The sequence below is a fragment of the Corticium candelabrum genome, chromosome 12 (assembly GCF_963422355.1).
Source record: "Corticium candelabrum chromosome 12, ooCorCand1.1, whole genome shotgun sequence".
In the NCBI taxonomy this organism is placed as follows: Eukaryota; Metazoa; Porifera; class Homoscleromorpha; order Homosclerophorida; family Plakinidae; genus Corticium; species Corticium candelabrum.
In genome coordinates this window covers 5,832,735-5,851,716 of record NC_085096.1, presented here as the reverse complement: position 1 = coordinate 5,851,716, position 18,982 = coordinate 5,832,735, and the positions used below count along the sequence as shown (strand labels likewise).

Sequence of the window (18,982 nt, the reverse complement as noted above, 5' to 3'; positions counted from 1 at the left end):
ATGTCTCAAGTCTACAAGGACGACGGAACAGGGGCCTTTCAATATCAGGATTGGGGGCATCGCCCTTGCAATACTTGACGAAGATCGAAACTTTTTGTCTTCATCAGGCTGACTCTTCAGATGGCACACGATTCTCCGTCCAAATTCTCGCCTTACCTCTCTCTCCAGAGGAGCTTCGTCCGCCATCAACTGGAAAGGTTTCATCGAGGTATTCTTGGAAAATGATGGCGGAACGACCAAGCATGACAAAAACTGCGCCTTTTTCTTACGCTTGCGCAGGTGTCTTACCTCTTCCGGGACTTTTCGCCCGGGACGTCCAATCTTGCCGACCGGTTCTAGAACGGGACAACTCGTTCTAGAACCGGTCGTCCCGTTTTAGAACTGGATGGCGGTTCCAAATCGGTACGGAACATATATACATACTGTCTGGTAAGCAAGGCTACAAAATGGGACAAGACTACAATACTATACTCGACGGGAAACCTTCTCATGGGGCGGCATAGTGTTTTAGCGTTTTTCTTATAAGTTTCTTTATCTGTATAGGATTTCTTTCATTTTTTTGCTGTGCTGTTTTTAGGAAACAGTTCGGAAGTTGTAACGGTTGTTAGAGTCGAGTTCCTACTAGAAGATAAAGAGAAGAGCAGATTGACGAAGACCAATACATGGAAGATAAAAAACCTAGAAGAAATTTTGACGAGCCATTTGACTCTATTGAAGTGGGTCAAAGAGTACGTTGCTATTAATTGGAGCCCAGACAAGCACTTCTACCCCGCTAGAGTGGTAGAAGTTGCTATCAGTAAGCTAGTTTAGTTAGGACGGCTGTTTTTCTATATTATATAACGTCACTGAACAAATGAATGTGTGATGGCATGGATGGAGAAAGGAGGGTAGGAATGATGAATTAATTAATCAAACACACAGTGTCTATTCGTGTCTATTCGCGTCTTACTCTGGTCGTCTGGATCTCAGCCTATGTTTCAACTTTCTGTCTCTGTCTATTGCTAGCTTGCGATTGTATATTATACAAGTGGTTTGTCTAGAGAGAATAGCTGCAACTGAGGCAAAACACATCCAAAAGAGGGCAAAAAGGACACTTACGTTGGGATCTGACGTATGCAATAATGAATGTACTTTGGTCAGGTTTTCGGTTTGTTATTCGAGCTAGATCTACGTGATCCTGCTTAGGGTTTATTGTTTAATTGATAATGGCATTTTCTTCTGCTCTAACCTCAGTTGGACATAATAAATCAAAGAAAAAGGCCTTGTCTCATTCAAGTAGGATGTTAGAAAACGAGATCTTGGTTAGTGTGTAACTTTTGTCTAAGTGTTCATGGTGTGTGTGCATGAATATTTTTGATAGAATGTCCTAGAAAATCTAACAAACAATGGGATGCAGAATGTACAGGTTGCTGAGGTGTGTTTTTGTCACATGTACCGATCATGTAGCCTCGTCCCTGACTCACGTGAGCCTGGCAACGAGGCTATCGATCATATACGTAGATCATATATATGTATTTCTTTGGTCGATCTGTTTGGGTGCCTTTCTGCGTACAGTGTAGTTGTATGTCATTATGTATCATTTCAGTGGCTGATTTCTGTGTCTATTAAATTAAATTTGCTTATTTACAGACATTAGATGACTTCTCACCTGAAATGTTGACTTCGGTATTGACATTGTGAGCAGTTTGTCTGAGCATTTCTGTCTAGAATTTTTCTACCAGCTGATGGCTGAAGTACTGGGTGGCAAAGAGGTCACATCTGTTGTCTTCAGACAGCGAAGATAGCTCTGTCTGTCTGTCTGTCTGTCAAATAACATTTATTTCAAACATACATCTATAATACAATGCTAGCAAGGTAAAAGTAGCAAGTAGCAAGGTAACTATATAAAGTAGCAAGGTAACTATATAAAGTAGCAAGGTAACTATATAAAGTTCTGTAACTACGAGAGTTTACTAGGACTAGATTCTAAAAGCAAACAAACATGTAGCACTTAATAAAAGAGAACAATGCAGACTACCTGGAGCCAACTTAGTGGCTGAAAAACTCGGTAGAGCAATCTACAGTACAGTCAATGTCATTTGTCAGAGCTGAGATGTTTCTCATGATGACCTTTGCGTTGCACTTCTGAAGTTGAGTTGAGAATCTCTTTCTTCAGATATCCAGAAACTCAGCAGCATTAGGTCGACCAAGTTCATCACGTGACTTCTTGGCTAGTCTTTCCAGAAAGTTTTTCCCATCTCACCTCATTGTCCAAAATGTTCTATAACTAAAGAAATGAAACTGACTGTTGATCCACCTGGTAGATTTTCCGTAGTCTCGCGTAGCCAGACCCCTTTCCGCCGCGGTCTCCCCGGCGAAATGGGGTCTGGTGTACGGCCTTTGATGTCGCTGTGTTCCGCGTAGCCAGAAATCGGCTATCTAAAGACCGGATTTTGTTTCTTAAACGCTTCACTAAAGACGAGACTGCTATGCACGCAATGCAATCCTATCTCAATAGCTTCTCTTGTTTTGTAGAGAACAACTCGAAGACTACAGCTAGAGTCGTTGCTGTTTGTGAAATCTGCATGTCTACGGCAGCGATAAACGCGGCCGCGGAGACGTTGACGTCGACAGGCTTCGATTTCATGCAGACATGATCGACGTCGTACGGGTTGCAGACTTCACTTCTGACACTGCATGTCAATCTGTGGAACACGCAAGTCTCTACTACTTACATTATATGATATCTGCCTGGCCCTGAGTAACCTTTACGTAAAGATCAACACTGCATGCGTATACTGCATGATCATCATGAATGTATTCATAGATATACATACATGGTAGTCCATATATAGCTAGTCTAGAGTTTTTTTACTAAATCTTTTGTACTAAATAGACAACAGTTGGTCACTGTATCTTCTACTCAGATCAAAGTTGGGATCCCACTATACATTTCCATCAGATTGTATTGATTTGCAAGAATTTCGTCTAGTTGATATGTATTCGAGTGGCTCCATAGTCGAGGTGAAAGAAAATTTTTGATGTCATTTAGTAAAGTAGACAGCACATTGAGAGTTCTGATAGCCACAACAGCATTTGGGATGGGTGTTGACATTCCCAACATTAGGTGGATTGTTCATTGGAGTCCTCCAAGACTCATCGAAGATTATGTCCAAGAGACTGGGCGAACTGGAAGAGATGGCTTGACAGCAACTGCACTGCTTGTATATGGACATCTGCACAGGACAGTTTCATCCTCGATGAAAAAGTATGGACAAAATTTTACAACTTGTTATAGGAAGTGCTTATTTGCTGATTTTCTATTTGCTGGTAGTGAAGACAGTGCAGGAAAAGGATGTGGTTGTTGTGATGTTTGTGCACTTAGTTGTGACTGTGGTAACTGCTGTACCTTTGACCTTCCAGTGAAATAAATAACTGTATGTTGTAATAACTGTCTAAATTCTAGATCATGTAGCGCTGCGTGCATATCATAAATCATGCAATGAAACATAACTGTCTGACATGTCGACGTGCTTTTGTGTTTGATGAAACCATCAGATGCTATCACCTTGTTGAGCAAGAGAAAACAGTTGGATGGAAGTAGTCTCGCTGGAGCTCCACATACTCTGGAAGTTACGCTGCAGGAACACGAGTAATATCTAGCTCTTCCAAACAACACATCGAATCTGTACCACCTTGGGACGTCCAGCATTTCTGTCAACGTGGTCTCTTCCTGGTTGCTACTGTATGTGTTCACCAAAGCAAAGCACAAAACACATGAAATGATTACCCAAACACAGAAAGACGACTCATCTTGTTTCGATGACGTCATGCAGCTCCAAGCCCTTCCAGATATCCGGACTGTATGCGGTCGCTTTAGACGTCAAAAAACAGCAAAGAGCACTGAGTACGTTCGCATCCATCCAGTACGTTTGCATTCAGTCTCCGTTGTGACACGAGCGCACAACGCTACATCGTACGACGTCGATCATGTCTGCATGAAATCGAAGCCTGTCGACGTCAACGTCCCCGCGGCCGCGTTTAATCGCTGCCGTAGACATGCAGATTTCACAAACAGCAACGGCTCTAGCTCTAGTCTTCGAGTTGTTCTCTACGAAACAAGAGAAGCTATTGAGATAGGATTGCATTGCGTGCATACCAGTCTCGTCTTTAGTAAAGCGTCTAAGAAACAAAATCCGGTCTTTAGATAGCCGATTTCTGGCTACGCGGCACACAGCGACATCAAAGGCCGTACACCAGACCCCATTTCGCCGGGGAGGCCGCGGCGGAAACGAGTCTGGCTACGCGAGACTAGATTTTCCGTTGCATATTTTGCCTTCTTTCTCTCTTTTCTTCTTCCTGCAGCAACATTATCTGACTCGGATGACCTTGGAAAAATATCAGAGCTCCAAAGGTGTGCCAGAGCTATATCCAGGTCAACGTTGCAACCCTTGTCGGGGTCAAATGCCACAATGTCTGCTCTATCATTTGAATTTGAATAGCGATGTCGTGGCTCTCTTCGGTGGTTCACATTTAGCTCTCAAAGACAATCAGACCAAGTTGATGAATTCATGTGACCAAACTGGCCCACCACCAGATTTACATGTTAACAGATTGTACCCACTGCCATCTATGGTGGCTCCACATGCAGTTTACTTGTGGTCATCCAATCGGAAAGGTGGATGGGCAAGCCCAATCTCAAGAAGGTCGCCAAACGAAATTCGTAGTTGTCAAGTGCAAACACTTCCGAAGTTGGGATTGCGTTTAGCCTGTCTGTCTGTCTGTCTTTTTATTTTCAACATCAATACTACCATACAGTGAGTATCAGTAAAGGTAACACAGCTATATCTGTCTGTCTGTCTGTCTATCAATACATATAGTTTTCATAAATTTATGTGTCCATTACATCTAGTACATACATGAAAACTAGTTAACACTGCAATGCACACTATATACGCACTAAATACACATAACACATTATGACTAGACGAAAGGGATCTATGGTCCTGGTCTCTAAATGTTTGACTGTCCACTGAGAAGTCTTCCTGCAGCTGTATTCGTTGAGGAGAGATGAGAACTTCTTTATTAGGGTCTTGCTGTTACATTTTTGGAGTTGGACGGCAAATTTCTTCCTTCAATAGTCCAATAATTCTGGGGCATTTGGTTGCCCTTCTCATTGTCTGAACTGTGAGATCTGTCTGTCTGTCATATATTTGATAAATTGCAAGTTAAGAGTTTATGATGGCTACTACAAACCTCTACAATTGTTGAGTAATGTTCAAGCTACTTTCATCTTAATCTACTCCACAGCCACAGGGCCTGGAACTTGTCTGTCTGTCTGTCTGTTTGTGTCAATATGAAATTTTTAGAATATTACAATATTGCCAAAATTGTGGACAAGTATGAAAATGGGCACTCGACCATCCAATTCAGAATAGCTGCTATTAGTACACTTTACGATTTGCACACCATTGGTTGTGTGATTTCATTATAGATTGTTTTTAGTTTTACTATGTCTCAGTTTCATTTGTAATAGTAAAAGAAGCAAGCTATAGTATTTGACATCATATCAATGAATGCTTTCGTGTTTGATTGATAAATAGTTGTGTTTATAGCTGACTGATCACATGTTCTTGATTCCATCCTGGTCATCAAACAAATCTGTGCCACATGTTTCTCAACAGCCAAACGATACTAAAACGAGGAAGGGAGCGGTCTTAGGAGAAATTGGAGTGTGAGTAAAATCTGATGTCTATAGTAATGCCTTAGTATTGTGCTTCTTGTATGGCAAAGTCATTAACAGCCCAAAGAGAGGACAACGTAAGAACAACTTGGTTTCTAAGAAAATTTCTAGAAAGAATACAGTGAACAAGAAAAATGAGAAAGGTTTATAGTTTGTGATTGTTTGGGGTGATGAAGAGGCAAATATATTGACAAATGCATGAATTGTGTGTCAATCAGTATTTTATTTGCCAGTAAATATCACCACAAAGACCAAATCAATTGATAGACTGACAGGCAGACAGACAGAGATAAACCTGGTTCACAATACACCTCGCTTCGCGTTGCGTGGGGTCACATGAAAGGAGACCGTTTCGGACGCTAGAATGGAAAAAATCCTATCCAACACGCTGCGTCGCGTTGGAAACGGTCTCCTTTGACACGACGTGGCGCGACAAGAGGTGTATTGTGAACCAGGCTTTAGGAGCAAAACAGCAGTCGGGACAAAGATCTAAATACCAGCAATCTGACATTTGTGGTTGTCAACAGTTTAGCAAAATTTTGTTATCAGATCAGGTGTTTGTGGCTGTGTTGATAAGGTTATTTGTCGTTGTTTGAGTAAGCCTTTCTCCAGTTGTTTGCCAGCAACTATCTTGTGAAGTATGGAATGGCAACATGATGCTCAAGAACCCGGCGAACACAATTTACTAATCAATGTGGATCAATGCTAAAACAGGTGCATATTGTCAGTAACATAATTATCAACATTTTGCTACATGTACCAGACAGTTGAAACAGATTATTTCTATAGCCATAAAGTTCGTCATGAAATTTTTCAGACAACTGCTACTTAGCGAAAATGTGCAACTAATAGACTTTTCGTCATAGTTAGGGATGAGGCTAAGCTGCTTACTTGACTTCGGGGGATTGCTTGAGCAAGTATATTATTTGTATTTTTGATATTTTATTGACTGAGAAACTGACAACAGACATTCATGTGAATAGATAAACCAGCCAACGTAGCAGTTAAACAACAATGATGTTTTTTCTTATTGTTTTGCTTTGTTTATTCTTATTTGAACTACAAATAATTTGATTAGGTGAAACTCCACTTCAGTACGCATGCATCTGTGGTGATGCTCAAGCTGTGGCTCTAGGTTCCTGGAAATGGGAGTGGATCCAAATACTTGTGATCACGCTGGGTGGACTCCTCTACATGAAGCATGCTTTTATGGACATACACAATGCGTAAAAGAGTTGATGAAACAGGGAGTTACTTTGGAGGTAAAAACAACACGTGAGTTTTTGTTGTTGTTTGTGATATGAAGTCTACATTTACCATAAAATGCTTTTGTGTGCTAGGCCAGTATTGTTATTTCCACATTTACTTTTGTACATTTGATGCAGCGGCATGGTGGCATTGAAGTCTGCCACTTTGTAGGAATTTTGTTGCGCAAGAAACAGTTACATTGATTGTTGATAAATTAGACAGATGTTGTATTGCAAATAGTCCTTACCATAAAACAGCAAAAACAGCAAAAAGTTATTGTTTCTTGTGACGGTGTACAAACAATTACCGATAAGCCAAACCAGACATTTGGAGTTTCAAAGTGGCTGCATTTTTAGTTGTTTTTGATAAATGTAAAGCCCCGGTATCGATGTTATAGAACCCAGAACAAAAACGAGCCCGAGTTTACATGACAGTTATTTGGGCCAAGCTGGGTCTTGCGCTCGTGGGCACAGCTCACTTTCAAATGTTGAGTCAGGTTCAAGACACAAATTTAGATTCACCCATCATTGAGTAGCATGCACACAATTGTGATTCATTGGCAGCCCAGACCTCGTGCACCTATGACTTATTATTTGGGGATGAAAACGATGGCATGTGCATGTGTAAAAGCAAAACAGGGTCTGGCTGGGGATTACGTGGGCCTGGGTTGAGCCCGGGCCACATTCTAGTGGACCAGAATGTGGACCTCATGTAAGCGGGCTTTAGTTTTAGTTAAATAAATCAATAACATAATAAATAATAAATAAATAAATAGATAGATAGATAGATAGATTTTATTGAATAATTTCTTTCTCTAGCACAAAAGACTAATGAAAACTGCTGTCTATTCTAATGAACGTAAGACTGAACGTCTGTGAAAGCAAGGTCAAGCGAAGAAAAAGCATAAATTAGTCTTTCCAGCTTCCTTAGAATAACTTTAGCATTGCCTTTCTGAAGTGCAACGCTAATCCGGCGTCTAGACACTGACATAAAATCCTTTTTGTTGTATTGACCATAGATAGATAGATGAGAAACTGTTTGTCAAACATTGATTCTTTACAGCTTCATTTTCTGCATCAGGACTGTCCATATTATGTAAATAATGAATGTTGGCAACAATGTTCTGTGCTCGGACATTAATTTGTAGTATGAGTAGGCTCCTGCAGACGGACGTACTAGCACTGTGTGGATTCTGACTTCTGTTCCGGATGGCACTACTTCTATACACAATGCAATAAACAATGGACACACAGAAATTGTGAAACTGCTGGTGAAAGCAGGCGGTAGACATGCTCTTAGTACTACGTATTTTGAACATATTGGTGACATATATTTTATCTAGGCAAGAGAATTCTTGACTTCAAACAAAGAGATGGTCGAAGATTAGTTGACATGGCTGCCAGTGATGAAATGAAAGCAGCTCTAACCATCACAAACGTTGCACATACAGGTGTAGCTGCTGTTGCACCCTCACAATCTGCTTACAATAAAATCTTGGGTGGAGTTGCCGTTTCACTAGAATGCTGTAGAGTCTATTGTTTGTTGCTGGCTCATGAGCTCAGGGCTTACTTTGAGAGCAAATTTGTTTGCAATGCATCAATCAAAAGAGTTAATCTTTTGAAAAGTATACCAAAAAAGGTTCAAACATTTAGAGCTCATCTCACACAAGTGATGATGGTGACAGACTTTCCAAACTGTTTGAGGACAACTCTTCAGTGCATTGAAACTCTGAGTTACATAGACTAAACACAGTGCTGCGTGTAATGACCTTACTTGGTAACAGTATAGTACGCTAACGTGTTTTTAGTTAGTAATGGAATTTAGTAATTTGCAAAGTTTTGATATAATTGCAAGTCAATCTTGTAAGAAGGTTAGGTGTTATGTAACAAGCAACAATTTCATCATAAGCTGTGAGACTTTCGCCACAAACACTCTGTACAGTAACTGTTGACAAACAAACTGATTTTGCAGATACGGTGCTGCTGAGAAATTGTTGGTGACAGATTTATACTTCGCATTTAGAAGTCGTTTATCATCTGAGGGGGGTGTAGCTCAGCCTATGTAGAGCGTCCGCTTTGCAACTGGCGCGGAAGGTGCGGAGGGTCTCGAGTTAAATCCCGGACACCTCCAGCTATCACTTTCTCGGGTTTTTTTCTTTTCTATTCAACACCTTGATACCTTGTCATTCCAACGTACCTCTTCTGCAGAGCCCTATTAATTAAAGATAGAGACTATCATACCTTGCGTAGTCTCGTGTAGTATACAAGATTCTGATCCTTTTTAGGCATGGTGCAGAACAGGAATTATTCTTGAAGTGATTCTATGACATACCTAGTCATCATCATTTACAGTTTGTGTACTTTACAGTTGTGGAGCACTATTAGAAATTTAAGTTATTTTCCTTACGTACTACCTTAGAAATTTGACTTTAATTAAATGGTTTCATTCATTTTCAGATATTGCTTGCCTCTGCAAATTGACACTTGTCGTTTGATCTCAAATAGCATATCACACATAGAGCAGTGATTAACTAATCTGACTTCCATCCTGACTGAAAGTCTACATGCACAGTAAGTACATGCAGAAATGCGCATGTAACGTGCAGAAATGCATGTAAGTAAACCACAAGAACACTGCAGTAAATGCTGGCACACAAAATGCATATTAACTGAGCACAGTTGTATTTCAGGATAGGAAACTTAGACTACAATTAATCTCCGACCAATTTAGCCTACCAGTCTGCCAACATTAGAGCCACACATCTACTGAGTACCGTCCTTTGGTAGACAGTGTCTTGATGTACGTTTCTGCCTCTGCTTCAGTCATTTTCCCACAATTTTGACAAATTTTAACTAGAGCATTATGCACATCCCGTGCCATAGACTTGGCATCACTAAAACAGAAACATCAAATTTACTTTGGATTATAGTCAACGAATAGCCAGCATGTTGTACTCACCACTAGCACAGTTGTGTCCACCATCACTTGCAAGCTTCCAGACCGTCTCCTTGCAATTTTGAAGCAAGTGAGTTACATGTATTTTGTGATCCTACTGAAACAAACTGATTTTTAATGCACATAACACAACAACTATGCAGCCTCCTTAGATATTAAACCTCTGTACCCCAGCCAAGATAACATTATCCCCCTGCAATACTACCCACTTGCTCGTCCAATTCAGCCTGAATAGACTAATATTGGCCAAGTTGTGGAGTACCTGGTCTCTTGAGAAAGCTACTTGCAGATCTTTCAATGTTCCCTCCTCCAGATAACTGTTGAGTTCTTCTTATATACAGATAGTCCTCTGATTTTCTTCGGCATCCAAAACAGCAATGTGTCTCCCATCTTTTGACCTACACAAAAATATCTTATCATTGGTGTCTGCATGGTCCTACAGAAGAGTCATAAACCTTTCTTCACAAGAACACTTCGATCTTGTATACATCCACGAAACGAAGCTAATCCCGTGCCAAGGCCAATCATAATGACCGGATTAATGGCTCTAATGGGTGGACAAAAGTTTGACTTGCGAACAAAAATAAGCACCTTGGGTGGACTGTGGTCTAGCCTCGGTTCCAGACGCTTTCCCGTACTACTGCACGTGACAGGTATTGGGGTCAAAAGTAGGACTGTGGTCTACAAAAATTAATCATCCTACAAATATCAATTACCTGTACAAAAATTTCTTACCACTGAGTCGTTTTATGGCAAGCCATGATGTTGCTACGTCTTCAACACACCGCCCAATCCTTGTCTTGTAGTCCACTAACGCTGTAGTTACGTGAATGGTTTCTGGATACATCTGCAATACTACTGACCAACCAATATATCATAGTTTCGACCTGTAGTTTGGAAAAGTTGTACACACACAACTGAACACCACCATGTATATATAGTACACATGTAAATCACAATGCAATGTCGTCTGCATGGCATTTTTCATGCTTGTTGTCGACTCATTCTGTGCGCTGACCTTTGGAGATGAAGATATTGAGAAGCAACGAGCTTGTAACCGAGGAAGCAGTTCCAGTACATGATCAATCGGAGGACGAACAGAAGGCATGCTTTCCAGCACTTCAACAATACTGCGATGGTCCTTAATAACCCACTCATTGTACTCACTCTAAAATAGAACATTACAGAGCAAATTGAGCATTGTATATACACATACCTTTACCCACCTTTCCTTCTTCTGATCCAAATCCCATCTGAAGCAGAGTATCGATCTCATTCTTGACAGAAGCATACCTAGCAATTTCCTTTAAAACGTGAGTTCGAGAAGGGCTAGTGATATCGACATAATGTAACAAAGCTGTTCGAAAAGAACATGGACATGGAAATGGATTCTTCTAGCGAACAAGCAAATGACAGAAAGTCTATTAGACACAGAGTAGGACTGATTGCTAACCATCAACACTGATGAAACTTGATCCAAATCGAATTGAAGTAAATCAGCAAGCTTCTGTACTATTGCAGCATTGTTGGTAGGGTAGATGGCCACTTGCATGATCTCCAGCATTGTACCGATATGGCAACCATACTGTATAAAAATTTAACTTGTAACTGCGAATACGAAGACAAGAATAGCCTACACATTATTTGAAAGCTTATACTACAATGTCGATCGTTTTTCATTGCATACTATTGCGACTTCAGCCACACGGTTGCCAATTAACCTAAATGCAGCTCTGATGTGTGTGTACCAAATCTAGTATCGAATTATGTGATAAGTCTGCAGCCATCTAAGCAGCACAAGCGATCTCTTCGAAATGCAAGAATTCTTCTCTTTTTGTTTTGAATTCTCACTCTGTCATTTACCTAATGGAACTAATGAAACCCATTCATGCCTCAATAGCCACTGCACAGCAGCACAATACAAATGCCTGCTTATCTTTGGGCAACATTTGCAGAGAGTCTGATTTCTAAGACATTTAGAGGCAAACCATTACACACATGCCTCAGTGCCTCTGCAACAAATACTGAAAAAAGACCCTCTCGTATGCATAACAACTGGTGCACTGACACAAAAGACTTGGAAATGAGTTGGTCCGCTGGTATTTACATATATCTCTAATTTATTAATTTTAGCTTTAAAGGTGTAGAAATGATAGCCATTCGATGCAGTTCCTTTTGCCCTCTTGCCACAGAGCAACAAGAATTATTCCCAATTTCATTGTTAACAGGTCGTGGCAACACCTACAGTGGCTTCTAAGTACTTAATTAAGTGTAGAACCCTGTTTTAGACTAAGATAAAGCGACAATTCTAGTGTTAACCCATGAGTCCAGCATTCGATATTTTGTGGCAACAACAGTGGTATTCGTTGGCACTCACGCCATTTACATAAATATTTAGTATATGCCACATCTCCACTCACGCTTGCATTACAGTGTGTGTGTGTGTGTGTGTGTGTGTGTGTGTGTGTGTGTGTGTGTGTGTGTGTGTGTGTGTGTGTGTGTGTGTGTGTGTGTGTGTGTGTGTGTGTGTGTGTGTGTGTGTGTGTGTACTAATTGACATGTATGTAGGTCAATGTTACATTGTTGGATTACATCAACTCTCATCTACGTTCAGTAACACAAACAAACGAACTCCTTTTGCCCAAGTCAGCGACATATGAAGAAGTGTATGATAAAGTGTCCGAGCTCTTATTTTCACCAGGAAAAGAGCAAAACCACTATGTATTGACCACAGCTGGTGGAGCAGCTGTAAACAATGTGGACATTATGCAGTGTGACAGGAATTCAGTGCCTTAATTGGACTATTGGAGAATACAAACTAGCCAAACGGCCTAATGACCAGCTGACCATCTGACATTAGCGCTATGTCCTAAGGTTGTTCGAAGCTCGATTACTGTAGCACGGCACTGACTAAACTGCTTCTATCTTTTTCTATAAGCAGACTGAAGAACAGTCAAAAAACAAGTTGAAAAGGAAGATTTTGAAAAAATACAAAGCAGCATCAAAAACAATTAGTCCAGGAGGGGCAGGCCCATTGTCACTATCATCAATCATCAATCTTCAATCATCAATCATCAATCATCAATCATCATCATCATCATCGTCGTCGTCGTCGTCGTCGTCGTCGTCGTCGTCGTCGTCGTCGTCGTCGTCGAATATATGCAGATCAAGTATACATGCCTCTTTACTAGTTTTGTATGTGATGTTTAGCAATTTTACATGTTGTACGAATAGAAAGAATTCCTAAACTTCCTCCAAACCTTTTCACTGACTATTATGATTGTTCTGATTCATCAGGCAGTCAAAGGATTGAAAGACCACCAATTCAACCAGCTTTACAGCCTGTAGATATGAACATGTACAAAAGTTTGTCTGTCTGTTCACCTGTTTGCTCATGACAACCAGTATATGATTGATTCTTGTAATAGCGGTAATTGGTCATACACTAGATCAGATATCAAGATACAACAGACAGGAGCTGAAGACAGGTGTGTCTGTTCCGCTGACTGCTAATAAGTTTGTTGTGAGCAGTTGTTGTAATCTAGGAGACTAACCATCAACACTCAAGAAAGAGAACACAGTTTGAGCCTGTACAAGAAAGGTTTGTGTTCTCAAACTGTTTGGCTGCGTGTGAGTATGTCTAACTATCTATATAACCATTGGCAATGATTGTCTACTAATCAAGTTTGACTCATTTTACAGATGGTTCAAAGATCTACTTTCGACATCCTGTTTTATTAATTTGAATAATAATTAAATAACTAATTATTATTAAAGTGCTTAATTAGTTAATAATTGTATCACTTAATTAACTTTTTATCATTTTGAAAATAAGCCCAAAATTGCAAGAGCTCCATTGTATGGCAGCTAATAGTACATTGAATATGTGCATCTATAAAAATTCACAATTTGGGCTATACTTTTGTACACATTTGTAAATAGACCCTGTCAGTTAATTAAATAATTAGATACAATTTGTCTTATTTTTCTCCTTAATATCAACAGAAGGTTTCACACACTGAAATTAAGGCACTGATGTTGATAGAAACATTAGAGGTCTATGTTAATACTAATAATTTATTAAGCTTGTTTTGTCATTTTTGCTTAAACTTAATTATAATACACGCTCTTCTAAAATATACAGTACTCTCTTCTATTACAGCTTTGTCACGAAGGAAGAATCTTCTGCCTTGGTTGACGCGGGAGTAGACAGTTCTATGCAGCCTGGAGTGAAATATGTGGATGCAGAAGTCCAGACTATCACCATCCACTCTCAACAACAAAGCATAAAACCATGTCTAGAAGTACCACACTCTTAGAATTAAAGAAAACCATAGGAAAAGGAGGATTCGGGGAAGTTGTGCAAAAAACCTGGAAAAGACAGATGTTGCAATAAAATTTGTTTACCTCGACCCTGAAACCAGGCACAGGCTATATCCCACAAAAGAAATATCGATACTGATGTCAGTATTTAATTTGTACAAAATAAACTAGCATAACTAGGTTCAATCTGACATTGTTTGTCAATTTCATTTTTAGTAATTTGAGGCACCCAAATATAGTGATGCTTCTGGCATGGGCTAGAAAAGATGACGTATTGCTAATAGCCACCAATCTCATCAGGGGTGGAAATTTGAATTCACTCATCTTTCAAAGACAAGGAGTAAGGAGATTCAATAACCACATCTTTTGTTACCTTGTCATGACTTGTAATAAATTTATCTATTAACAAATAGGCTACAACACAACAAAAGATTCCAAATACAAAGAAGATCTACATACATAGCCAGACAAATTGCTGCTGCAATGCACTACATGCATACTGCACAGCCAATGATAATCCATGCACCAAGATTTCAAACCAGCAAATGTTTTGGTGCTACTTGCATTATACCTCTAAATATCAATCAATTGTTCATAGTCATTTCTTGTAGGTTGAATCTGGTAGCTACCATGCCTATGTGTGTGACTAGGGGCTATTAACGTTGCAAGATTTTACAAAAATTGGAACAGCTTGTCTTATGGAAACAGTACTGTACTCCAGTCCAGAGGTCCTTGACCTTCAACAATACAGTACGATGTCTGACGTTTGGGCATACGGATGTGTTCTGTTTGAGCTTGTGACTGAAAAACACATATGGTGGAAGGTAGACCGAAAACCTATGTGTGCTCAAAGATCACTCTTGAAAGGACAGCAACCAGACGTATTCCAGCAACCGTAGAGACATTGGTTGTCGCCTGTTTATCGCTAACCGACAAAATGGGACCAAGCTTTGAAGAATTAGATGTTATAGCCTGCTAGTTACAAAACAGATATTGGTTGATCTGTTGAACTAAAAGTTCTCAACGTTTGCTTGCTGGAGTTAGTTTAGTCTGCTATGCTATGCTATGTACTCAACATTAAAGTAAAGTTTGTTGAATCAATCCTGATGCTTCACAGTACACCATGATAATTCCACATTTAGTCACAAAAGCTAGTAAATATTTGTACAAGACATGCATTATCAGCTGCAATGTCCTCTTTGTTCATTCCCAGTAATGCCAGACAACTGTCTGCTGCAGTTGAAAATTCTCTCTCGTAGAACAGAGGCTGCATATAGAAAATTTTTGTGCGACTCTCATACGAAACGCATGCGATGAGGGTCGACTCGCACATGCGTAGCTCATTTACATAATTGGGACCTCATTCGCATGCGGAACGTACGGATAATCGCATGCGGAACGCACGAGAATCGCATGCACGGGGTTAGGTCACGATCATGCGCCTAGAGACATGATTGAGAACCATTTGACCGCGATTTCTTTGATTTCTGATTATATTTCTAACCAATTATTTGACATTCGCACTCTACCTTAGCAAAAACCCAGTCTAGAAATGTTTTCCACAAGAACTTGCCTTCTTCTTACGCTGTGGTTGTCAGTCTGCATTTTCACTTGGGTTCTGATTTTTCTCTTGCCTGGGTTGTGAATCACTATCATGAGCGACCTCAGCAATAGGCCTATATTCGCGGAGATTTCATCGTTGTCTAATAAAGCAGTTGCAGTAACACAGACAAGAAAGACAAGACTCTTGTCTGGGTACCTGTATGTTTTTTCTAATCTTCTCCAAAAGCCTCAGTCCCAGCTCCATCTTATTTCTAGCGTGAAGAATCTATCGAGTTTTCTGTTTTGAGGTGGGTTAGGTGACCATGCAGTGTGGTAACAGCTACTGGAGCTGGAGTGACAAACTACCTTTTCTGTAGGGACACGTCTTTGACTGTCGCTGGACTGTGAAGACCAAATTGGCGATCCTCCTGCACCCGGCGTCGCTACACCGCCAAAACAGCTAGACCGTTGAACTGCCAGTTGAGTCCGTGAGTGCCCGCGTAGGTGAACAGTGCTTGATGGTGATTGGCTACAGCGAAGGTTCCCGTTCAGCTGCGCCTTTTCAGCTTGACGCCCATTGTTATCTCAATCCAGTACGAATGTTGCAGACCGGTCACATCTTGTGAGCCTCTGGGTGGTAGCTGATTAGTCTCTAAACGCGCTAATTGCTAGTCTACAGTCGCTAAATGCCGCCCTTGGTGGAGCCTGCGGTTCTGTTGTTTTCTTTGAACTTGAACTTATCCGTGTGTACATACCTGCAGTACGCTACGAATAGTTGGGAAATCCGAACCCAGTCTGAGCTACGAGCGTCTAGTAACGATGTTACTTCGTAGGTCTTCGTAGTAGAGGTCTATCCGAAGTGGTGTAGGTACGTAGATCTAGGAGGTGTTGCAACACTTGCAGAACTCGTACCATCGGGTCGCCTCTCTACATGCGGAACTTGTGATTACACATTGCGAGCTAGAGCCTCCGCATGCGAAATTGCAATTCGCATGCGATTCGTATGCGAAACCTTCCAGAGTGTTGCGAAATTCATCCGAACGCATGCGGAACTCGTGCGTAACGCATTGCCAGCTAGTCTCCGCATGCGAAATCGGCCAATTCGCATGCGTAAACGACATACGCAAGAGACTCGCATGCGAATCTCATGCGATCGCATAAAGATTTTCTATAGGGCATGAGCGATAGCCCACTTAACATATGCATTCGTCCATAATTCAGCATTGACAGCACTGTAGTGTTTGAGGTCAGTTAATGTCATTAAGTGAGGACACGCCCTTGCGGCTACTACTATCTATTACTTAGGTTTCTAGCCCTGCCACTTGTATTCAGTTCTGTTCTAGCCTTGGTACAGTACAGTACGGAAAGCTACTCGTACGTAGCACGTTGTCTACTCGGTCCTCAGACTACACATTTCACATTGGCGACGAGGTGAACTATGGCTACGAACAGGGACTCAGAGCGCCGACCTATCGAAACTCTCGATATCACAGGCCCCGCACACATTGTTGCAGAACGATGGCGGAAGTGGAAGAGGAGTTTCCAATATTACATAGAAGGTCAAGGCATCACCGATCACTCTCGTCAACGCAGTCTCCTGTTACACTACGCAGGTACAGCTGTGCAGGACATACACGAGAGCCTCACAGAAGCCGCAGTTACAGACGATAATACGGCATTTTCTCGTACTGTGGCTGCCCTTGACACATATTTCCAGTGCGCGCCCAACACGCCCTACGAGCGCCATACCTTTCGTCAGATGAGACAGAACGATGATGAGTCAGTAGACCAGTTTGCGTCCCGTCTCCGCATGCAGGCAAAACACTGCAATTTTCAAGATGAAGACGACCAACTTCGAGATCAGCTGATCGAACACATCCGTGATGCTCGACTCCGCCGCAAATTACTTGAAACTGTCGATATACAACTGCGAGACGTCTTGAAGACAGCACGTGTTTGGGAGTCAGTTGACCAACAAGCAAGAGGAATGCAGCACGCTCTCACACCTGCCGCCGTAACCAATGCCAGTGGAAAAAAGCCAGACGACATTGCAGCTGTCCGATACCGCAGACAATTGCCAAAAGGTCAAGCAAAAACCCACAGCGACGCCCCAGCATGCACACATTGTGGTCGATCAGGACACTATGCACGCTCTGAAGCTTGTCCAGCACGTGGGAAGACTTGTAACAAGTGTCACAAGCGCAACCACTTTGCGTCACAGTGCCGCAGTCAAGGAGTTTCCGCGTCATCTTCGGGCTCACCGCAACGTTGCGGTACCAACCACGCCTCCGACCGCAGACAGAAACACAGACCACCTGCTCGCCGCAGTGACCGCGCTCATCAAGTCACCGCATCTTCCCAACCGGATTCTGGAGAAGATGAGGATGAGTCATTCGCCTTTACGATTGGTGATTACGACGGCCAAATGTCAAAGCAGCTGTCAACTTCAACACCAACAACCATGATTAGTTTGAACGGCGTTACCACACAAGCACTAATCGACTCTGGAGCTTCTTGCAATATTATGGGTGACGATCTCTTTCACAAACTCTGTTCACAAGGCCTGAACGTAACGCTACGAGTAACGAGCAAGACGCTGTACGCTTACGCCTCACGTCAACCACTTGACGTCGTTGGTCAGTTCACGGCCAACGCTACGATACACGGAAGAACAACGCCCACCGAATTTGTGGTAATTCGGTCGAAGGGGCAGCTTCTCCTCGGCAGGAAATCAGCTCAACAGTTTGGAGTACTGCGGTTGAAACCTGAGCGACCGCACACCGCACACACGGTCAACACGTCTGGTGATCAGTTCCGGGTCGACATCGAACAGCGATACCCGCAGCTCTTTCACGGTGTCGGCAAGTTGGATGGCTACCAAGCGCATATTCACATTGATCCGCAGGTCAGACCAGTCGCACAAAAGCCACGACGGATTCCTTTCGCACTTAGAAAGCCTGTTTCGGACAGATTGGAAGAACTCCTTACGAAGGACATTATCGAGAAAGTCGACGGTCCTACGTCATGGGTTAGTCCAGTTGTCGTCGCGCCGAAGGCGTCCGGAGAAATACGCCTATGTGTTGACATGCGCCGTGCGAACGAGGCAATTATCCGTGAACGTTACCCAATTCCAACGGTTGATGAAATTCTACAAGCACTGAACGGCAGCACTGTCTTTTCAAAGCTTGATCT

At 41.7% G+C, this 18,982-nt stretch overlaps 1 protein-coding gene and 3 long non-coding RNA genes across 4 annotated transcripts; 1 reads left to right on the top strand and 3 right to left on the bottom strand.

Annotated features, from left to right (window-relative positions):
• The first annotated feature begins 2,789 nt into the window (after positions 1-2,789).
• On the top strand, positions 2,790-3,387 carry LOC134188106 (uncharacterized). Its single transcript, XR_009971263.1, has 2 exons — positions 2,790-3,247; positions 3,314-3,387. It is a non-coding gene; the product is annotated as an uncharacterized LOC134188106 (long non-coding RNA).
• Positions 3,388-9,833: 6,446 nt separating this feature from the next.
• LOC134187832 (uncharacterized) lies at positions 9,834-10,214 on the bottom strand. Its single transcript, XR_009971171.1, has 3 exons — positions 10,188-10,214; positions 9,929-10,022; positions 9,834-9,863 (listed from the first exon to the last, which is right to left on the bottom strand). It is a non-coding gene; the product is annotated as an uncharacterized LOC134187832 (long non-coding RNA).
• Positions 10,215-10,219: 5 nt separating this feature from the next.
• LOC134187646 (NADPH--cytochrome P450 reductase-like) lies at positions 10,220-11,489 on the bottom strand. The gene is made up of 6 exons (XM_062655798.1): positions 11,379-11,489; positions 11,152-11,319; positions 10,944-11,093; positions 10,642-10,772; positions 10,381-10,472; positions 10,220-10,323 (listed from the first exon to the last, which is right to left on the bottom strand). The coding sequence occupies exons 1-6, from the start codon at positions 11,487-11,489 to the stop codon at positions 10,220-10,222; spliced, it is 756 nt and encodes a 251-aa protein (XP_062511782.1).
• Positions 11,490-15,723: 4,234 nt separating this feature from the next.
• On the bottom strand, positions 15,724-16,200 carry LOC134188377 (uncharacterized). The gene is made up of 3 exons (XR_009971319.1): positions 16,157-16,200; positions 16,008-16,076; positions 15,724-15,951 (listed from the first exon to the last, which is right to left on the bottom strand). It is a non-coding gene; the product is annotated as an uncharacterized LOC134188377 (long non-coding RNA).
• Positions 16,201-18,982: the final 2,782 nt, after the last annotated feature.